Genomic DNA, 22330 nt, shown 5'->3' with positions numbered 1-22330 from the left:
CCTGGCAGCCAAGACTTGGAACTCCCTCCCCATCCACCTCTGCCTGACCCAAGACCACCTCTGCTTCAGGAAGCAACTCAAGACATGGCTGTTCGAGCAGTAGCGGACCCCCCTTCCCCAAGCGCCTTGAGACCCTCTGGATGAGTAGCGCGCTATACAAATATCCTGATCGATTGATTGCCTGCATGCTCGGGATGTGTAGCGGGCAAAGTTACCCACGAGGTTTGTCCCACCCGCTCGCGTCCCCTTATTTCCGGTCACTACTAACGTGTTCGCGAGTTATTCTGTGCCAGATTGCAGTTTCTGCGTGTTCGGCAACTCAATCTTACCGACAAGCATCCTCGCGCACGCGAAAATGCTATTGAGCGCGCGAGAACTACGCTACGCAGCAGTTTGCGGAGTATTCGACAACTTCGCGTTCTCCGCAGAGCGCGGAGTTGCCGAAACTCCGCAAACTCCGCGAACGGAGCGTAGTTCTTCGCCCAGGGTTAGTCAGGAGCCACAGAGGGCATCTATGCAGGGTCTCAAATGGGGAGCACTTGAGGTAGGGGAGAACCAAATTAAGGTTCCACTCTGGCATAACAAAAGGAAACAACTTTTGAAGGCCCTTCAAAAAACCAGTCACAACTGAGAACTTAAACAGGGAGGGTTGATGTGACAGCCGCAGAAAAATGGGGATATCTGATAAGTAACCCTTAACAGTGCCCAAGGCAAGATCTTGCTGGGCAAAAGAAAGAATAAACAACAAAACTTCCTACAGAGGTGAAGAAATGGTATCTGCATTGCTGATTAAACATAACATCAAGCCACAAACTAATCTCAACTCAGATATAGACGTCTCAGTGGAAAGATGACTGTCTGCCTAGGTAACATCACAGACAGGGAGGGAGACAAGAGACTCTCAACTGTTGCTGTTCAATCTCCATGCATGATGGTTGACGGTGCACAGATTTGGGTGCAGACCTCCGCCCTGTTGTTGCAAAAAGAGGTTTTCACAAAGGGCCAAACTGACCAGAGGAGCGATGCACATGCCCAGGTCTTCTGGATACTACACCCTCTGAACCCAATGCAGAGCCACAAGGATGGCTTGGGCCCTGCCGGTCCTGATCTTCATCAGACCTTGGGGTAGGAATGGTATTAGCGGAAATGTGTTTAGAAGTACCAAGTTCCAGACATTGTACGTTCTCGGCGGTGGTGAACACATAAAGCCAAGCCCCTTTAAATCTCTGGTAGCAGACACCATTTGTTATCTTCTAGGCATCGATGCCTCTGATTGTTGGCCCTGGTGTTCAAGGTGCCTGCCCGGTGTTTCACGACCAGGAAGATATTGTGGCACTCCAGCCAAGTCCAGAGGTGTAAAGCCTCGTGCCACAAGTCCACAACCTTACCCTACCCAGTTTGTTGCAATACCACAAGGAGTTTGTGTTCTCTGTGAACACCTGAACCAGCCTCACCTTGATAGACGGAAGGAAAGCTTTAAATGCCAACCAAATCTCCCTTACCTTTAACAAATTGATGTGGTGCTGAGACTCCACCAGAGACCAGATCCTGTGATCTCTACCTCTACCAGATTGTCGCCCCAAACCAGGAGTGATGCATCCATCACCATCATGAGCTCTTAATGGGGAAAGGAGAAGGGTCTATCACTGACCCAATCATGGTTCATCAGCCACCACTGAAATTATTTTGCAGTACCCTCTGCTATCTGGGCCAGGTTGAACGACTCCTCTAATGCTGTGCCCACTAGGACTTCAGACCCCACTGCAGAGCGTGTGGATGCCATTAGGTATGCTTTACCAGCAGGATGCAGGAGGGCATGAAACCCAGCAGCCTCAGAAATCCAGGATAGACGCCTAAACATACTAATCGTAGCCTTAATATCCTGGGAATGAGACTCTGAAGGATAGTTGCAGAACTGCACTTTGTCCAAAATGACTTCAGTCAAAGGGAGCATCTGAGCGGGAGACAGGTGTGACTTTGGCACATTGATGGTGAACCTCACCGAATGTAGAAGGTTTGCCGTAGTCTGGGGGTGGGTGATGACTGTGTGGGACAAGCCCGCCTTCCACAGCCAGTCATCAAGGTAAAGAAAGATTGGAACCCCTGAATTCCACAGATGAGCTGCAAACACTGCCATCACTTTTGGGAACACCCAAGAGGCACTGGTAAGGCCGAAAGGGAGCACAGCAAACTGAAGGTGCCCATGGTCCACTTTGGTCTACAGGTAACCCCTGTGGGCCTGCAGGACAAGGTTGTGAAAATACACATCCTGCAGGTCCAACGCTACCATCCAGTCTCCAGGATCCAGGGCCGACAGAACCTAAGCTAACTTCAACATCTTGAACTTCTGTTTCCTTAGAAAGGAATTGGGAGGGCACAGATTTAGTATAGGCTGGGGGCATCCATTCTTCTGCTGCACCTTAAAGTAGTGGGAAAAATAACCACACCCTACTATTTGTGCAGGCACCGTCTTGATCACTCTTTTCCCCAAAAGTGCCTGCCATTCCTGATGGGGCAAGGTAAGATGGTCCACTGTCAGCTATTTGTGAGATGGAGGCAACAGCTGGGGGGTGTCCATAAATGGAAGGGCACACCTCTTCTACCTGAAATTAAGCACCCTCTTGTTGATGTAATGACCACCCATTAGTGTAGATGGTATCTCATCCTGCCTCAAACGATATGGGAGTGCTGTATGGTGGGCACACTACAGAGGTTTTGAGGCTGCGGCAGCCGGGGGTGTGGCGGGGGACTGGACACCATGCTGGAGCGGGTTCCCTCGTTCCTTTGGTAACTGCTATGGTGGCCAGGTTGAAAACGAAAGAACAAGTGATCTGGCAGCGACCTTGATCTCACCAAAACGTTGGAGTGCTGCATCAGCCTTGCTGCTTGATAGGTGGGAGCCAAGGAAGGGCATGTCAATCAGAGATGACTGGACATCCCCTGTGAAACTAGTGGATCGTAAGGAGGTGCAGTGATGCAGCATCACCATAGTGGTCATGGCTCTAGCCATGGAGTCAGTGGTGTCCAGGCAACATTGGATGGCGAGCTTTTCTGCATCCCTGTTGTCCAACAAGGCCTGGTTGAGGATGGCATGGCCCTCCTCCAGCAGCATGGGAAGCAACTACAGAATGCAGTTCCACAACGCTTTGGGAGTAAAAAAGAGCAGTCAAGACTGTTAAGGTAGCCCATGTCAGGGCCAAAGCAACTTTTTTTTGTGGGACCGGATCGCTTCTATACACATTCACTTGAAATAAGTGTCTGAGCCATCTCCTCTTTACACAGCCCCTCACCCTGTACCCTCTCATACCTGGGAACTTGCCTTCTTGCCCACACATTCTTCCACTAAGTCTATACTTACATCCCAGACAGCAAACACCTCCTGTGCCCAGTGTGACCACCTTTCTATCTGACCTCCGTCTCCAATATTTTAAATCTTCGTGTGTCTTAGTACTGCTAAAACCAATCAGGTCTACTCTTCCTCTAGTAGCAGCCCTTTTTCCAACTCCATTTTCCTTCAAAAAACTTGGGACCTCATTTATGAAAAGTCACGCATCGCTGCGTGAAAACAGCGATGCGTCACTTTTCATTGCGCCCTCCTTGCGACACCAATGATACGACATATTTACAGTATGATGCATCATTGCGCAAGGAGTTACAGATATGTCAGTATTTCTGACGTATCTGTATGGCGCAAAAGTGACACATTGCTGGAGTGTGTCACAAAAGTGACGCAACTCCAGTAATGTGTCCTTTCACATGGACAAGCTCCATGTGAAAGGGCCTGCGTCAGTCTTATGCGCCAGTCTTATGCCTGACGCAGGCATAAGATTTTGACGCATTTGAGTCCTAGTAGTGGCGCAGTGAAATCTCATAGATTTCACTGTGTCACTTCCATGACCCTTTCTTGCGTCAATACGCCCCCCTTGCATACATTATACCTGGCGCAAGTATAATGTGGCACAGGAGTTTACAAAGTGACGCATCTACCTATATGCGTCGCTTTGTAAATATGGAGCAACAAGGCACATTTTTTACGCCACTGATGCGTCACAAAAAGTGACGCACCAGCGACGTAAAAGTGACGCACAGCCTCATAAATGAGGCCCTTGATTTTTATTTTTCAATCATCACAATTGTTAATTCTCAATCCACAATCTCCTCCATCCTCTCCAATCCGGCTTCTAAGCAAATCGTTCCCTAGAAACCACCCATAGTAATATTTCAAAACATTTTCACATCTGCACATCATTATCACTTGTGCTCATTCCTAACTCTCTGAATTGCTAAACTGCAATTCTCACAGTCAACCACCCCTCTTCAATATCATCCCTTACTTCTCTTGTCATCATTGGACGGATCCCAGACACATGCGATGGAAAGTTCAGTTTGGGGATTAATGAGTGTAATGGCCCCGTTAACCTCCAGAGAAGACTCGGGCTCCGGAGCTGCTTTCTGATGCTTCCTTTATTTTTCCTCCTTACAACTCTACTCCTCTTTCCTTAATCCCTCTTATCCCCGCCCCTTCCACCTCCGCCTGCCCTGTCTCAACATCAGGGTCAGGCAAGACGACACAACACCTCCCCCCTTTGTACAGTAAGGCTTACTGTCTCTTAGAGTTCTTCAATAAGACGGACGGGTCATTTGGCAATCCGTCGTGGCCGGCTGGCTCGCGCCTGTCCAGGAGGATGGAGGTCTCTGACATCTTCATGCCTTGTCGGGCTGGAATGCTCTTGATCACTGCGTTCTCCTTGGCTCAATGAATCAGTGCTGGAGCCTCGAGCCTGCGCTGGGTCGTGAATTGAGGGATTACATTTTTTGAAATAGGATATGTTTCGGGTTATTCGTTTGTTGGCAGCCTCAGCTGTAACTATGGTCCCTCTCCGACTGGAGATTCGCAATGGGTGTGCGAGGTATTCGCTGTCTGCTTTCGTTCTGCGGTCGCACTTAACCATCACCCAATCTCCTTCCTGAATTTCTGTCTGTTTGGAATGCCTGCGTTGATCAGCATAGTCTTTCATTTTTTATTCCTTTTCGTGATCCAGCTTCACCAGCGTATCATGATCCGTAGTCACAGGTCGGGATTGTATGACAGCGCTTGAGGTAGGTAGCCGTGTGGGAGGAACTCGTCCTAGCATCAGGGTGGCCGGACATTAATTTGTGGTACTGTGTGGTGTGGTGCGGTACGCTCGCAGTACTTCATTCAAGGCTTGTTGTACGTCATAACGAGCTTCTGCTTGCTGGACTGCCTTCTTGAGATTCCCCATAAACCGTTCCACCATGCTGTTGGCTTGAGGCCATAAGGGGGTGATTTTCCTATGTTTGAAATTAAGATGTTGTGCGAATTCAGCGAATTCGTGACCATTGAACGGTGGTCCATTATCTGACTTTACTCCGGTGGGGATTCCCCACGCTGCAAAGGTCTCATCAATGACGGGGATGACGGTTGTCGCTTTGGTGGACGATACTTGATGTGCAATGGGAAAGCGAGAGTACTCGTCCATGATGATGATAATATATTTGCCCAATTTCAGTGGTCCGAAGAAGTCAATAGCCACTTGCTGCCACACCCCATCTGGTAGTTCGGACATCTGCAGGGGGGCTGGTGGTTCGTCACGACCCACTAGTTGACATGAGACACAGTCTTTAAGTGTGGCTTCCACCATTTGATCCAGTAAGGGAAACCAGACGCGTTCCCGGAGTGCTTTCTTGGTAGCTACTATTCCTCTGTGTCCCTCGTGGGCCAGGTTGATGATTCCTTGTCTCAGTCGCTGAGGAATGACTATCCTCCCTCCTCTTAGCAAGAGACCATTCGTGCTGATTGACAATTCCTCCTGGACATGTCGGAAGACTACCAGTTTCTGGGCATCAACGGTTGTGTCTCGATGGTTGTCCCTGAGATGTCTCCATGAGTTGGTACGGATTCGGACCATGACGTCCTGAATAGCGGGGTCTTGACTAGATGCTTCACAAATGGCTTCCAGAGGTACTGCAGGAGGGCATGCACTGTCGATGATGAAGTGAATGTATTCTTCAGCTACAGAACCTCGCTCCAGAGTATGCAATTGTAGGTGTCGTGACATATAGTCCGCTAGGTTCTCTGCTTTCCCAGGCTTATGGACAATGGTGTAGATATTGTCCTGCAAACGTATGCCCCATCTTTCTATGCGCAGGGGCATCTTCGCCCACGGAGTGAGCCCTGTGGACCATTCAATGATGTCCGTCCTCAACAAGTCTTGTAGTTCGTCGTCCACTGCTTGTTGCAGGTAAAACGGTACCTTCCTGTGGTGTTGTGCTATAGGTGACACTTGTTCGTCGATATGTAACTTGACTTTGAACTGGTTGAGTTTCCCAAGACCCTTGAAGAGGTTCGGGAATTTGCTGACAATGTCTGGGGAATCATCTACCATGTATAGAAGTTCGACAGGCTTGAGGCGTTCTGCCGCCGGCAGAGTGAGAAGACAATCTGCTGCATCCGGACCTTCAACCACATGGACGTAGGCTTGAATCTGTCGGTCTTTATAAGCTAGGGTTGTGCTGAACCATCCCAGGCACGGTACCGGTTTCCTGGACATCCAGGTATAGACTCGAACAGCTGTTGGTTCCAGTTTCGGTCGGGGTTTCATGCTTTGATATTCCAGGACACAGATGTAGTTCAGAGATGCTCCTGAGTCGAGTACAAACTTGGCAGGATGATTCCCTATTTGAAATGTCCAGTTTCGGATATCTTTTCAGTCTGTCAGGATCTGACACCATGCATATGTATTTATCACTGTCCTGTGAGACAGGCGTGGGAGACGATGATTCCCGGGATGTTGACCTCTGGGATCTATATGAGCTGGCTGATTGGACTTTCGACCTCGACGAGCTAGATGAGTGGCTTCCTCTTCCTTTCACCGCTCTGACTTGGTGACGAGTGTCTGAGTTTGACTTGGTTGCCCTTATCTCTGATCTTCGTGTTTGACAGGTTGCTTCGAAGTGGTTTTCTCTACCACAGTGGTAGCACTGTTGTCCGATGGGAGGGCACTGTCCTGAGTGGGGGTAGTCTTGTCCGCGCCTATAGCATTTTGAGGCTGGTCTGTCTGTCCGACTGCCTCAAGGTCCATTGGGCAAAGACGTTCCCCAGGAGGTCTGCGTGGATCTTCCTGACTTGCGGTGGTCCGACCGGCCCTTCGGGTCGGTGTGAGACTGCATTCGGAATACTTGCTCCCTTTTCTCAGGCTTATTGGCTTCCATCTTCTTAGCGTGGTCTTCCGCTTGATCGTTTATGCGCGTTAGTTCCTCTATTTCTTCAAGTGTACAGTGTTTTTTTAACAACCGGCAGCGTAATGATTCTGACTGGCATCCTGCAATTATGCGTAGCCGCAGCGCGTCTTCTGTGTTGAATGTGTCGAATTTGCAATATCGGGCTAGGCGTCGAATGCGAGCAATGAAGTCACACATCGGTTCATCTTTTTCTTGCGAACCAAGGTTGAATGTGTACCGCTCGTAGTCCAAGTTTCCCTTGTGCAGAAACTTCCGATCTAGAGCTCCTTTCATGTCATCATATGAAGTGGCGCTGGCGCGAGGCAATTCTTTGATGATTTGTGCAATGTCCTTCCCTATCAAGTTTCGCAGCACTATCAGCTTCTGCTTGGGGTCTTGTACCTGAGACCCTGTCATAAAGTCCTCAAAATCCTCAGCCCAACTCTTCCATTTGGGCCCCATGCTGTTCCCTGACGTCAGCTCCAACGGTTCTGGCGGACGCAGATACGACACTCCCAGTAGCATCGGGTGTGGTTGCTGGGGTTGTATGGCTGATCTCATGGCTGCTGGGCTTGAAGTGTCAGGTTGTACTGACATCCTGGGCTCGGGCACAGGCTTTCCAGGGCAGGTGGTGCTTTATTTGCTGAGAACCTTGTGATTTTTAAGGTATTTTGGAGGTCTCCTGACTCCAAAATGGCCGCCGGATAACTGCCAATGTAGTTCTATGTATGGCGCCTGACTTCAGGATGGCCACCCAAAGGGACATGAGTCTCTGTCTTTACAGTGGCTCTGGTTTCCTATTAGCCTATTTCTTCAAGGGTAGTCAATATTTTGGGCTTGGACTCACCCTCTGGCAGCTCCAGTCTTCCTGGGATGGCGCTCACACAGCGCTTGCCTCTCTTCGCGAGTTCGATAGCGTTTTCGCGCTCTTTTTCGTTTTGGCGCTCTGAGAAGGTTGTTCTCTGGCTGCACGATCACAGCAGGGGGGCAGCAGCAGTAGGTGGACAGGATCCCATCCACGTCGCCAGTGTAATGGCCCTGTTAACCCCAGAGAAGACTCGGACTCCGGAGCTGCTTTCTGATGCTTCCTTTATTTTTCCTCCTTACAACTCTACTCCTCTTTCCTTAATCCCTCTTATCCCTGCCCCTTCCGCCTCCGCCTGTCCTGTCTCAACATCAGGGTCAGGCAAGGCGACACAACACCGAGATACAGAACAGTATTAGGAGTTTTAAAACTGCTTCACTGAGGGAGTGAGAGACATACAGAGGAAGAGAAAATATCAGAAACGGAGAGATAGATAAACACGAGGAAGCACGCAGGGTGATAAGTGATTTTGCATCAACGTTTCACATTAGTGTGCCTTAGAGGTGCCAGAGTAACTGCAGGAGACAACCGAAATGACCTAAATAACTACATTCAGCTAAGAACACTGAAATTACATGAGGCAGCGAAGGGCAGAGTGGACAGTTGGAAGGCAGTTCAGGGGCTGTGGTTCACATGAGAGGTTCAAGTTACCGTATTCGATGTGATGCTGAGAAACTCACTGAATGGAGCGATATTATGCTTAATGAGTCATGAGAGCAGTAGGACAATGGGGGAGGGGAGGCTCAAATCTTCTGGTGACCCACCGACATGGCTGGCCACCTCAAAACCATGTCTGCGAAATCAGACACATTTCTAAACTTCGAATTGGCGAGATTGGCAAAGTTTTCTGGCTTCCCCTTATTTCGCTGATAGAGAGTTTTACTCTTGCAGTCCCACAACGGGGCTGTTTTCCAGCCACAAGATGGCATGTACATGAAGGATGGCATGCTCAGTAAGCTGAAAACGGCCAGAGTGAGTCGATTATTGGTAGGAGAAGGATTAACTATTATAAGGGGGTGGGAGCAGAGGGGTGCCGGTGGGGAGGGGAAGAGGCTGTAGCCTATTGGACGGTGTGCAGAGGGAAGCGGAGAGGGACCATGCACAGAGGGGAAGAGGGGAAGCTACGAAGAAAGGGGCAAGCCTGGGTTTGGGTCAAGCCAGGTACCTGCCGAGGGTCCTACACTGCACGACTGGCAAGTGATACTGTCCAACTGCTGTGCCTTTTGTCAGCAGGATCGTTTTCTCGATGTTGTTAGAGGTTGCTATAGCTCATGAGTACCCACAAACTATCCCTCTGGGCCAAATTTACAGTGTGGTTTGTGGCAGAGGGCGGGGAGGGGACAGGGCCAGAACAAGAAAAAAAAACTGTGACCATGAGGTTGAAAAACGGCTCCTGTAGCGGACGCATTCATTCACTGAGCCAATAGACCCGGCATCTATCTATCTATCTATCTATCTATCTATCTATCTATCTATCTATCTATCTATCTATCTATCTATCTATCTATCTATCTATCTATCTATCTATCTATCTATCTATCTATCTATCTATCTATCTATCTATCTATCTATCTCTACCTATCTATCTATCTATCTATCTATCTATCTATCTATCTATCTATCTATCTATCTATCTATCTATCTATCTATCTATCTATCTATCTATCTATCTATCTATCTATCTATCTATCTATCTATCTATCTATCTATCTATCTATCTATCTATCTATCTATCTATCTCTCTATCTATCTATCTATCTATCTAACTATCTATATATCTAGTTATCTATCTATCTAGCTCTCCCTAGCTCTCCCTAGCTCTCTCTATGTCTCATCTCTATGTCTCATCTCTGTGTCTCTTCTCTATGTCTCATCTCTATGTCTCGATCTTCTATCTCTCTGTATATGTCTCTGTCTTTATCTGTCTCTCTCTATCTCTCTCTATCTATCTCTGTTTCTATCTGTGTTTCTATATCTCTGTCCCTGTCTCTGTCTGTCCCTGTCTCTGTCTGTCGCTGTCCCTGTCCCTGTATCTATCCGTCCCTGTCTCTGTCCCTGTCTCTGTCTGTCCCTGTCTCTATCTGTCTGTCCCTGTCTCTGCCTGTCCCTGTCTCTGTCTGTCTGTCCCTGCCTGTCCCTGTTTCTATCTGGCTGTCCCTGTCTCTATCTGTCTGTCCCTGTCTCTGTCTGTCTGTCCCTGCCTGTCCCTGTCTCTATCTGTCTGTCCCTGTCTCTATCTGTCTGTCCCTGTCTCTGTCTGTCTGTCCCTGTCTCTGTCTGTCTGTCCCTGTCTCTGTCTGTCTGTCCCTACCTGTCCCCGTCTCTATCTGTCTGTCCCTGTCTCTATCTGTCTGTCCCTGTCTCTGTCTCAATCTGTCTGTCCCTGTCTCTATCTACCCCTGTCCCGGTCTGTCCCTGTCTGTCTCTATACCTGTCCCTGTCTGCCCCTGTTTCTATCCCTGTTCTGTCTCTGTCTGTCCCTGCTCTATCTCTGTTTGTCTGCCTCTGTCCCTGTCTGTTTCTGTCTTTGTCTTTGTCTTTGTCTGTCCCTGACTCTGTCTATATCTGTCTCTGCGCCTCTATCTGTCTTTGTCCAAACTAGGAAGCTTCCCAAAAGGCCCTTTTAAAAGTCAGCTGTAAAAGCACTTACAGCTGACCTTTAAAGGCCTTTTGGGAAGCTTTCAGAAGGTGCCCTGACGTCACAGCGGCCGGCAGTAAACACAGAAGATGGCCACAGGATGGGCAGGAGCATACATAGGGAATACCTATTTAACACGTATTCACTACGTATGCTCCTGCGGTCATGGTCATCTTCTGTGTTTACTGCCGGCTGTGTAAACTGCAAGGCAAGGTCCATGGGCTGCCAATAAAGGCCTGCCGAGCCTCTGGCGGCCAGCAGGCCGCACTATGAATACCACGGCTATAGTTGCAACTTAAAAAAAAAAAATATTAATCTTCCTGAGGCTCATAGTTAGCGAAGTGTTTCGTTTTTTTTAAATCATGAAGTTTGGAGTGGCAAAAATGGAATGAAATTCGTCCATATGATCTGGCCCTTTACTTAACCTTTCCTAGAGTTTGAGGCTTCTGTGAATGATGCTGAGTTCAGAAGGCTTTTTTAGCTCGAGCCTAGAGCAGCGCATGCGCTGCGTGCTCAACTTTAGTAAGGGGCTTGTCAAAGTGCTACTCACTGGCTACCAGCTTGCAGTTACTGGCACAAGCAGCAGGCCTCGCTCCGCCTCTCCAATCATTGCTGCACGCGCATCCCTCGCATGCCTAGCACGTCATCGCGATCACTTTCGTTTTCACAGCGATCGTAATCGTGATGACGTGCTAAGCACGCAAGGGCTGCGCGAGCAGCAATGTCCCCTAATTAAATTTTGCCCGCATTAACACACAATAGCGCTCTACCATACCACAACTCCTGCTTGCCCACTCCCTCCCTCCCTGTTTCTAAGGCCTGTTCTGCTTTGACTACATGTAGCTGCTATTTGCTTTCCGTCTATTGTGCGTCCTCAATTAGACGATAGAAGCTTCTTCTTGTGGTTCGTATATCCCATGCTGCGCTTTTACCCGTCCACGTAAAAGCTTCCATTCCAATTGCAAAAAAGGCGCGTTCTGCTTTGACTACATGCCGCTGCCATTTGCTTTCCGCCTATTGTGCATCCTCAATTAGCCGATAAAAGCTTCTTCTTGTGGTTCGTATACCCCATGCTGCACTTTTACCCGTCCCCATAAAAACTTCCATTCCAATTGCAAACACAAAAACACAGCCACACTGGAAGGCGCCTTCGGGGTTCTGCCTGTTCTATTTGCTGTTTTGCATTCACACAAATGACGTAGTGGTTTCAAGCCAATCTCAAAACAATACAAAAAATGCAGTTCTGTTAAGGTTGTCACAGGCACTAGAACTAAGCGCCTGAAAGAGAATGTGAATTTGAATATAAATACTTCACTGAGTTGTTGGTTGTATTTATTTTCTTTCTTACTACACAGTGTGGTGACACCGTTTCGTGGTAAAAATGGTATACAAAACCAAATATACAACGCCTATAACACCCCCATGCCAACCTGCGCGTTCTACTGTTTCTAAGCCATACAACTTTTGCATGACATAACCTTTAATGATATCCTAGCACGTAGAGCTAAAATACAGCATAACAAGCTGCTGTGCGCCAGTATGTTCACTTCCGAAATGCACTTCAAGCGCTTAAAAGATGCCTGGGCGCTATCCAAGCAGCCTGTACCGTTATGATGTCGCCTGCATCCGGTTCCAGCGAAGAGTGCCTGAGCGGTCCGATAAAACTACATTTTAATTCAGAGTGCATGTTCTTGAGTTGGATTCTTAGCACGTCAACGTTTTCGTTAGTCTCAGAGACCGTAGGATAGCTCAGTGTGTGAATGTACTTACTACGAAGCTCTCTGTGTGATCTAAAAAAACAAAACGATTGAATCCATGTTTTTATTTTAAAAAAGCATTTGCAATGCAATAGGTCTCGCATTTTCTAAATTTTGACCTATTGCTATTTTAAATAACACTGCCTTTTATCATTGCATGTTTTTTAAACACATAAATAAAACGCTCTGCCATTTACAATGCCAATAGCTCAAAATCTCACAAATGCGAGACCTATTGCATTGCAAATGCTTGTTCTGAGCAGCCACTCGGTGTCGCTATTACACCAATATACGTATTTATTTTTTTATTTTTTTATTTATAAAGTTTTATATAGCGCGAACAAGAACCCGAAGGTTCTCAGAGCGATTTACAAAAGGGTGGAAGGAAGGTCCAATATCTACATCAAGTAAGAATACAAAACATGAATTATCTCATGATTCACAGACAAATGACACAAAGGAGATTAACACAAAAAACAGGTATATAGTGGGCTACGAGGGGGCACACAATGCGGTAAAGAAGAGCAGCATCACATGATGGAACAGTGGTTGTAGGTAGCCTTCCGTTTTGAGTGCTTTGCATCAGTTTCAAAATCTTTTTAGAACTGATCGTTGCTCAAAAGGTGCCATTTCTGATATTTATTTATTTCCATGGACTTCATTGCTTGGGATCACATGCAAAAAAAAGTGTCACTCTAAGATTCACAATTTTTTTTTTAAATGTCAATCATAAGAACGCAAAGTATGAAACATGTCCCAGGAAGCCAACTAAAAACTATGTAAACACTGCGTTTGCACCTTCCTTCCCAATACCTTCTATCACTGTACAAGCCAGTGATACTTCTAAGTTCACTGAACGGTGGCAGAGGGTTTGCGTTGGCTGCAGAAAATGAATGTCGATGGCTGGCACCTGTTACTGATGTCCCACTGGTCCTTTATCTTTCTAGTTTAATTTTGGTTTGTTTATGTTCCCTTCTTTCACGTTGCCTTTTTTGTTGCTAAGGGTAGATCAGATCAGTAAGAGGTAGCTAAAGCTCAGATCAAGTCAACCCAAGGTGTCAAAGCCAGGTAAGGTAGATATAGCACTTTTACTGTGGCCTACAAACTACTTTTTGAGCGTTTGCAAAGACTATTGTGAAACTATCCACTAGATGGCAGTAGAACGCAAAGAATCGTTTTGATTCTAAACTTATGACAGGAACGTGGCCCAAAGTGGTCTTTTCCAGGCTTCAATTTTCTCTCCACACCTGATTCCAGTGAAAATGTAAACGAGGTTGTTAATGTGAAGCCAAAACATCTGTAACCTACACTAGTATCCGAGGGACCATCCCGCCTGGCTCTACTGCCCTAACCACTTTTGCATAAGCTACCTTACTCTGCTCCTCTAGCATATAGGGGGGCACCTTCCACTTTTTATTCTGTGACACACAGGGAAAAGGTCCAAACGGTTGCAGGCCTCAGGGTCATGGCAGTGCAAAATGACTCGTGCTTGGTGTTGGTAGCATAAACTAGTTCATATGCCTTCGAACCGCCCATAACCACCATAATATATGCATCTCTGCTCAGGGGTTGGCGTTGCTGGCTTTGGAAGAAGAACATGTATATTCCGCCCTTCCTTAAGAAGGCCGTGGCTAACATGTCACCGCTCTCAATTAAGCTTGGGTGGTGAACTCCGCTCTGTTCATTGAGGGTGCAGAGTTATTCCGCACTCCGCGCTCCGGAAAATATGCGGCACAGAGTTTTTACCACACTCGCCTACGGTAAATTGGGAAGCGTGTTTCAGTATGAATTGTGGAAGTAATACTCATCTCTTTTGGTATCTATAACCAGAGCACAAAACTCTTAGGGGCATATTACCAAGGCGGGCGATATGTGATTAGCGCCGCTTTAGCGGCCGTTTTCGTCCGCTAAGCGGCGATAATTCTATCGCCCTATGAGCAAGCTGCTGCTAACAGCAGATATTTATCGCTAATGACATGCAAAGTGGGCGTAGCCAACCTGTGAGCGTCTGAAAGCAGTCGCTAACGTCGATATCGCCTATTAGCAAGGCAGGCGTAGCGATGGAAATATTCGCGCTAAGCGTGAATATCTCCAAAAACTAACGCCTGCTCAGAACAGTTCTTAGCCATTATATCCAATGGGAGGTGGATATAATGGCTAAGACCCTGTTAGCGATAATGCATTAATATCGCTGTATTCTCAGCGATATTCACGGATTTCGCCGCTATCGCCGGAAATATTATCGCTTTTGATAATTATCTCAGCGATAATTTCCGGCGATGCGCGGCAATCAAAAAATTGCCGCTAAGCCTACTTAGCAATAAATATCGCTCGTTGTTGGTAATATGCCTCTTTATTTTTTACTGTGCCTCTCAATTACTTTTTAAGGAGTTTTGTTAAGTGCTTGATGTAGCCATTGGGTGACTGCAGAATGCTAGCATTGATCAGGAATATACATAGAGAGAGGGGAAGTGGGAGGCAAAGTCGTCTATTGAGTGGTAGGTAGCAGATGATGTTGTTCACTTACTAACTTTGTGCATTTTTTAATGTGGGCAGGTCTAAATTGTCCAGATTTGAATATGTTCCTGAACTTTATTCCTGAACGTCATTTCTGAACTGCGTTTAGATCCCACTTTGTGGTTGAGGGAATTCCACATTTGTGGTGTTTGCTCACCCAAAGATCTGCCTCCATGTTTCACTCCTTTGGAGGTGTATTGATTGACTGGAATAGCAGTCGTGGAACAGATGATCTTTAGAGGTGCAGAATGAGGAACTCACTTTTGCAGGCATCCTCATTCTTTGTCACAAAATACATGAGAATGTGGACCATTTTATCACCAGACACGAAGGAAACAGTTTTGAAAACTGCTTTAAGCTTGCCAAGATAGTTTGGGCTGGGTCGTCATCTGGCTTCCAAAATTACAATGCAAACACAAACATATTATTAATAAAATAACAGATGACGACGAACACGAGCATTACACCACCCAGACATTGCTGCGCAATTCGCCACACAGACGCCACGTTGTTCACATCGCAAGGGGAGGTAGATCCTCATGAGCTGGATGCGTACCTTTCAGACATGGCCATTGCGTGGCTTACGAACGACCAGCAAGACTTCCTTAGTCAACCAATTACAGAAGAGGAAGTGCAAGCGCCCATCAAGACACTCCCTAATAAAAAAGCCACGGGACCCGACGGATTCCCCAGCGAATTCTATAAAGAGTAAGCAAAGAAATCACACCGACATTTTGGAAATGTACGCCGAATCCTATGATTCTTGGATTCTAAGCCATCATCCCGTTGCGACTCGTACAGGCCACTGTCACTTATAAACACCAATGTAAAAATTCTGGCCAAAATATTAGCTACTAGACTGCAGCCCCTCATGCCCCTACTTGTTCTCCCAGATCAGTCTTGTTTTATCCACCTCTCACAATTTGCGTACGATCTTCGCCATGTTTCACATACTCAACCCTAAACTACAGGTGGCAGCTGTGATGCTTGACGTAGCCAAAGCCTTCGACACAATCGAATGGGGATATCTATTTCACATTCTGGGATGCATTGGGTTCCCACCATTATTTATTGGGTGGATACGTTTACCATACACCGACCCCGTCGCCTGAATTCGCTTTGAGGGTTACATGACAGACCCCATCAAAATCACTAGAGGCACGAGACAGGGTTGCCCTCTCTCCCCACTTCTATTCGCGCCAACGCTTGAGCCGCTGGCCTGTATCATTCGACAACGCCATAAAGCTTTGGACCTCAGATTCGTTCACCGCCCAGTCCACATCTCCATGTATGTAGACGATATGTTGCTTTTTGTCAGGGAGCCGCATACATATCTGACTACCACCTTACGGGAATATATTCGATTTGGTTGTTTTTCCGGCCTACTAATTAATTTGGCCAAATCGGTGGTGGTGCCGTTGGCTACATGCACTTTAGAATTCCTGCTCATGTGGGCTACTGAAGCCGTGAAATATTTGGGGGTGTGGTTATACCGTGACCCGGAAATAGTTATTCGAGAAAACTATGGCGTGGCATACACAGTCCTAGAACAACAGGTCGTCAGGTGGGTTAAACTTGCGCTATCCCTAGCCGACCCCGTGGCCCTCAAAAAGATGGTCGTACTGCCCAAATTTTTATATCTGTTTTGTAATATACCAATCACACTCACCCAATACTATTTTCAATCCTTGCCTTCTTTGCTTCTTCGAGTGATCTCGGGTGGGAAAACAGGCCCGGGTCAACTGGACCACACTTACCCTAAGTTACAAAGAGGGTGGTTTTAACGTGCCTGATTTGTATTTATATTACTGTGTGCACATGTCCACTACTCCCACTATTGGCTTGGTACGCATGCATTTATAAATCCATATTGCGGTTGAAGGCAGGAATGCACACCCCATACCCCTGCATTCTATTCTCTCTCACAACCACAGACATACCCCCAGCACGGAAATTAATACCATCGACACTACTGTAACCGCATGGCACGCATTAGTCCGCTTAGCTGGGAAAACTCAGATTATACTCGCCGTTGATGCCAATTGATTATCACGCGGCCCTTTCGGTCACACATAACAATGGGCCTATACACACTCTGATACTAACTGGGATCACCCACATGCGTGACTTATACGTGGATGGCACCTTCGTATCGGACACCGACCTCGACTACATACAGAACAAACCCCCCTTATTTCTATTCATGCTTCACAAACTCAAAAGAGCGCTTCAGGCCCATTTTCCTACATTTCCAGCAGAACCACCCATGTTACAGACGCTGCATATACTATTCCTTACTCCTACATGTCACAAACTCATCCCTAAACTATATCAAAGTGCCCGAGCTGAAAAAATCACCTCCCCTAGCAGAAGCCTGGAGAAATGGAACACATATCTATCTCCCTAGATTACACAGTCGGACTGAGAATATTGCTGCCAGCTGACGGGGGCCTTGACCTCCAACGGGAACCTCCGTATCAACCTGCATCAGGCCTACCACACACCTCAGAGGTTATTTCAATATGGACCGCGAGACGCCGACATGTGTAAAAGACGCCGAGGCACCGGAGCTGATTTTTGGCACTTAGCCTGGGCATGCCCTGCGGTTGCCGAGTTTTGGGTTGAGGTAATGAGTAAATTGTCCAGTATGGTTGATGTGATCGTGCAATGCACCCCGCCCATTTGTCTTCTGGGCTTGGTGCGTGGTGGGCAACTTTGAGAAAGTGGCTCTGCTCCTTGCAAAACAATGAGTGGCACTTTCCTGGGACAGTACAGTAAAACCACAAAGTGCCCTCTTGCTCAAAGACCTAACTTATTGCAGTGACAATCTGGTACTCTATGCAGAAGGCCTACAATCTACATCTAGACGCCATGACATATGGGAACCGTTGTTACAATATCTGAGATCTGTGGAACACTGCGAGACCAATGGAAGAGATGCCTTTTATTATACTATATATATATATTGTATAATAAAAGGCATATAATATATATATATATATATATATATATATATATATATATATATATATATATATATATATATATATATATATTCACCACGGTCATTAACTGTGGTCAATGTTGCAACCCTTGTTTAATTACACTGTATAATACCATGCCAACATACTGTATACTGTTTGAGAAAATCCAATAAAAAAAAAAAGATCGTTTGGGCTGTTTAGCAGAGAAACACAGTTAAATGGTGCACTTTAGCATAATACACACTTGTCACAGATATGTTTACAATGTTCTTTATCTGCAAAGCTTTTTCCTTTGGTTCGCTTACCCATTAAACAAAAATACTAATGTACAATTAATTTAAAGATGTTACTTTTGATTGTATATAATTACAGGCCTTTAGGTTTCTCAGTGCTTCTGTGTAGGGAACCAACCTCTCTATAGAGGGCACCACAATGGGGTACACTGTGCAGAGAAGTCGAGGAGACCCTTATTGGTTTATTGAGGCAACAGTAGATAGTACTAACGCTCTCAATTGTGGTAGTGTGGGCGAGCAGTTAGGCTTATCAGAGGGTAGTGCTAAGCCTTTGTTGTACTCAGAGGCAATAAATGTCAAACACTCATTGAATTAAGTTGAGACCTAATGAGAAAAATAGCTCTCCTTTTACATAAATATCTAGACCAAGGACGTCGGGTAGAAGGTAAATACTTTTCGCAGTACGAAAAAAATCACAATACATACAATAATCACAGTTGTGCGCATTTACCCAAAATACATATCCGATGGAAGGAAAAAGACAGTTTGAAAATCAGTGCAATACAGTTACTTTTAGTGGTTCACCTTTTAGAATCGGAAGGTTTGAGGGCCAAGGTCCAAAGATTTGAGATAAAGTTCTCTGGAGCATCCCGCATTTCACCGGGAGCAGGGTAAAAGGGGATTTTGTAGCTGGTGCGCTGCAAAGACAGGGGGCCACCTGTAAAAGCAAAGCAAAGGGGAACTTGCAGTCAAGTCCAAGGGATCTCAAGAGAGAGTAGAGGTTTCAAGGGCTCTGGGACTGCAGGAGCACAGCTGGATTGAAGATGCTGTAGCAGGGAGGGCTGAGTGGAGTGGAGATGTGCAGCTGGGCAAAGGCGCACAAAGAACACCTCACAGTCAGGAGCTGGCACCTTGGCGCGGCTATTGTAGAGCTGCCGGGCCCATGCTTAGGGGGGTCTCCGGAGTCCTGATGTCTCTCATTGGGTGCCGGCTCGCTGTGGAGCGGAGGCCTACCTAGATTCAGTGTGTAGGTTTCGCAGCAATGGGTCCAGGACCAAGGGTATTAGTGCCTTTCAGCTCCGGTGGGTCCTGGGGCCTCGAGACTTGGTGCAGGGATCGAACTGACCCTTCAAAACAAGGGTACCTTTGGCTGGCACTAGGAGATGTTGGTCGGTCAGGCTGGGAGTAGGAAGATGCTGGACCAGACTTTGCTGTTTTGGAGACTTGGCGGTTGCAGGGAGATAGTACCTATATCTGAAGGGAGTTCCTCTGGCGATTTGCAAAGTGATGAAGACTCTCAAGGGTTTGTGGAGGCCACACTGTGATGAGACAAGCTTGAGAATGGTAATTGTAGAGTTTTGTTGCGGCAGGCAGGAGTTTGTGCCCAAAGTCCATCACATAGGTCTGCAGTTCTCGGTCCAACAGCGCTTCTTCCTTCGTTTTTTTCTTGTGTCCATGGACACTACTGTTCAGGGTCTGGTGATACCACCTAAATACTAAATGTAGGGACGTTTACAAGGGAGTAACAGGTAGTGGCCAATGGGCCTCTTACCTGGGATGTCTACACCCTCTATTAGGCACACCTCTTGTGGGAGGGGGACATGGCTCTAGCCACTCTTGATTCAAGATGGTGGGCACTGAAAAATGTGCAGGTTTTGTCTGCACCAAGCTACTCAGTCTGCAACTGTAGTGTGCATGGCCTTGGTTAGGAGACCCTATGGTGACCTAATTCATGCTGCTACCCTTGGGATCCCTCTTCAGTGTCAATGCCCCAGGTACCAGGGGTACCATTTACAAGGGACCTGCAAGGGGTACTGAAGTGGAGTCAATTGGGAAACAAAAGGCACTGTTTAAGGAAAGAGCTTCTGGCACAGGGGGCCTGGTTGGCTGGGACCGTGTGCACTTGCAGTCGAAATTACATGATTTTCCAGGGAAAATGTGGGGGCTAACCATGTCAAAAAGAGACACTTTCCTACATTCCAGTTAACTAATCTGAACACATATTCAGGCACTGTCACATCTACAAGTACATACAAATACAGACGCACAAATTACACTTCACACTACATCACATAGCTTGCATCTGATGAAATATGTAAATGACAGATTACCACTTTCTCAATATCGATCTCCTTCGCCAAATACATATAAAACTAACTCAATCAGAATTGTTTGCATTTGATGATTCTACTGCACACATATTCTGAAACAACAAGGGAGCCTAAAAAAGTCGACTAGGGACCTTGGGAGTTAATTATTCTTAACAACAGCGGTCCCCAGAGAAAGGAAATGTATAAGCAATCAATAAATATAGACTCAATCGTTGCTATATTAAGTGGACATGTCCAGCCGGACGTATGTCGGCCTTCACTCACTCCGTCTGAATCCGAGTTGCCGGTCGCTTGCCATGAGAAAGTTTTGGCCGCTAAGCCAAGCCGCAGGCATAGCGCCTAACTCATTGTTTGAATACTCTAAGTCGTTTTTAATCTTGTACTTCCCGTGCTTTTTGTGGTATACTTACCTTGATGCTGAATGAGACTAAAGAGCCAGAATTAACATGCACATTTTTCATGATGTTCTGTGAAGGACGCCTGTGAAACCATCCAAGGTCTACACCCGGGAAATGATCTATACGGCAGTGGTGAAAGGTGACCCGGGAGAACTGGACGGTCTCCTCGAGTATTTGCAAAAGACCATGAAGAAGCTATCAGATACCGAATTTAAAGGTAGGCGTATACTTACCACTGAAGTGCAAGTGGGTTATGTTTTAATGCACAATTGAAAACAACTGTCTTTTCTAGTTATGAACTGGTGAACACGATTAAAGGATAATCTTGTTCAAATCAATATGTCGTTTATTCGCTAGAGTGTGTGTTCGGATAAAGAGTCAGTCCCACGTGCATGCAACTTCAGAACAGTTAAAACAGAAGCATTATTAACAAATTAATTTTGTAAAATTGTTCTTCGTAGAATTTCATATAAATTATAATGTGGGATATATATGCAAAAAAGTAAAAGATAATACAGCAGCTTTTTTACAAATGACGTGCCAAATCTGTACATTGTGTTGAAGAGATTTCCCATGTCACTGCTTCTTATCTTTCTCTTCTTTCTCTAAAAACGTCACTTCATAATGCCTCTCACATTGGAGAAACTGTGTCTTAATCATATGGTGGACCTGCACCTATTTTTATGTTTGGGGAGGAAAATAATGCTTGTTCCTTGTCTTTCGATGTAGCTGGTGTAATTGAGAGTATGGAAAATATTTTTCAGACATATTTGGTCAGATCTAGGATTGTGGCATTAGCTGGAACGTGGAGTGCTCATCAAGTTTTTATGAAGGGGCTACTGCTGAAGAATAGAGATTGACTACATCAGGCACCACTGACAGGAAGCCTAGGTGCCATGCAAAATGGCTTTCATGTCTTCGATGTATCAAGGAAAGTGTTTCACAAAGATCGTGGGGAGCCAGTTATCTTCGGTAACGCTCTTTCTGGTGGATTCACTATTTAACCACAGATTCCTTACCTTGAGAGTACCCTAACGGCTGGACTCCAATCAAACGATTTTTCAGCACTGCCACTGTGCACCGGTAGGTGTCATCTTATTGCTCTGCGTCGATCTTGCTCCGCCCTAGAAGTGATGGCTGGAGCTACATATACGCAAAGAGTCTTTCTTGACACTCTGTATGCCCTTTGAGATCAGAGAAACAGGTGTTTGGGCTAGTGTGGAAATCAGGCGGGTGGGTGGTGAAGAAGCTGCAGTTAGAGAGAGTATCCACCAGACAGAAGTGCATATTTGCAAGAACCTAATGCCTCCATAGCATCTATTATTTGACATTTATGGCAGCTTTTTTTATTGCCTTATTTACAAGTTACCACCAACTGCAGTTAGCAGTACTTTTCCAGCATAAACGTACATTTTCAAGATAGCCACTACTGTCAGTGGGATGAGAATGAGATGCAAGTTAGGCATCCCTGTGAAAAAGCTGCAGTTAAACACACTTCGCAACATTTACAAGGAAATTCCGGTACGTCGATAAACCCTCAAAACTGCAGCTAACCCAAATTAGAAAAAAAATGTAAGGCCAGAAA

The 22330-nt window shown here is 46.3% G+C and overlaps 1 protein-coding gene across 1 annotated transcript in view; it reads left to right on the top strand.

Annotated features, from left to right (window-relative positions):
- LOC147730264 (transient receptor potential cation channel subfamily V member 1-like) overlaps nucleotides 1–22330 on the top strand; it is a 460470-nt gene that overhangs the window by 223253 nt on the left and 214887 nt on the right. Inside the window, exon 3 of the mRNA XM_086955033.1 lies at nucleotides 20823–20962. Coding sequence (XP_086811159.1) covers nucleotides 20823–20962 — 140 coding nt within the window. The remainder of the gene's footprint in view (nucleotides 1–20822; nucleotides 20963–22330) is intronic.

Source organism: Lissotriton vulgaris, chromosome 2_1 (genome assembly GCF_964263255.1).
Source record: "Lissotriton vulgaris chromosome 2_1, aLisVul1.2, whole genome shotgun sequence".
In the NCBI taxonomy this organism is placed as follows: Eukaryota; Metazoa; Chordata; class Amphibia; order Caudata; family Salamandridae; genus Lissotriton; species Lissotriton vulgaris.
This window is presented reverse-complemented; position numbering and strand designations above follow the sequence as displayed.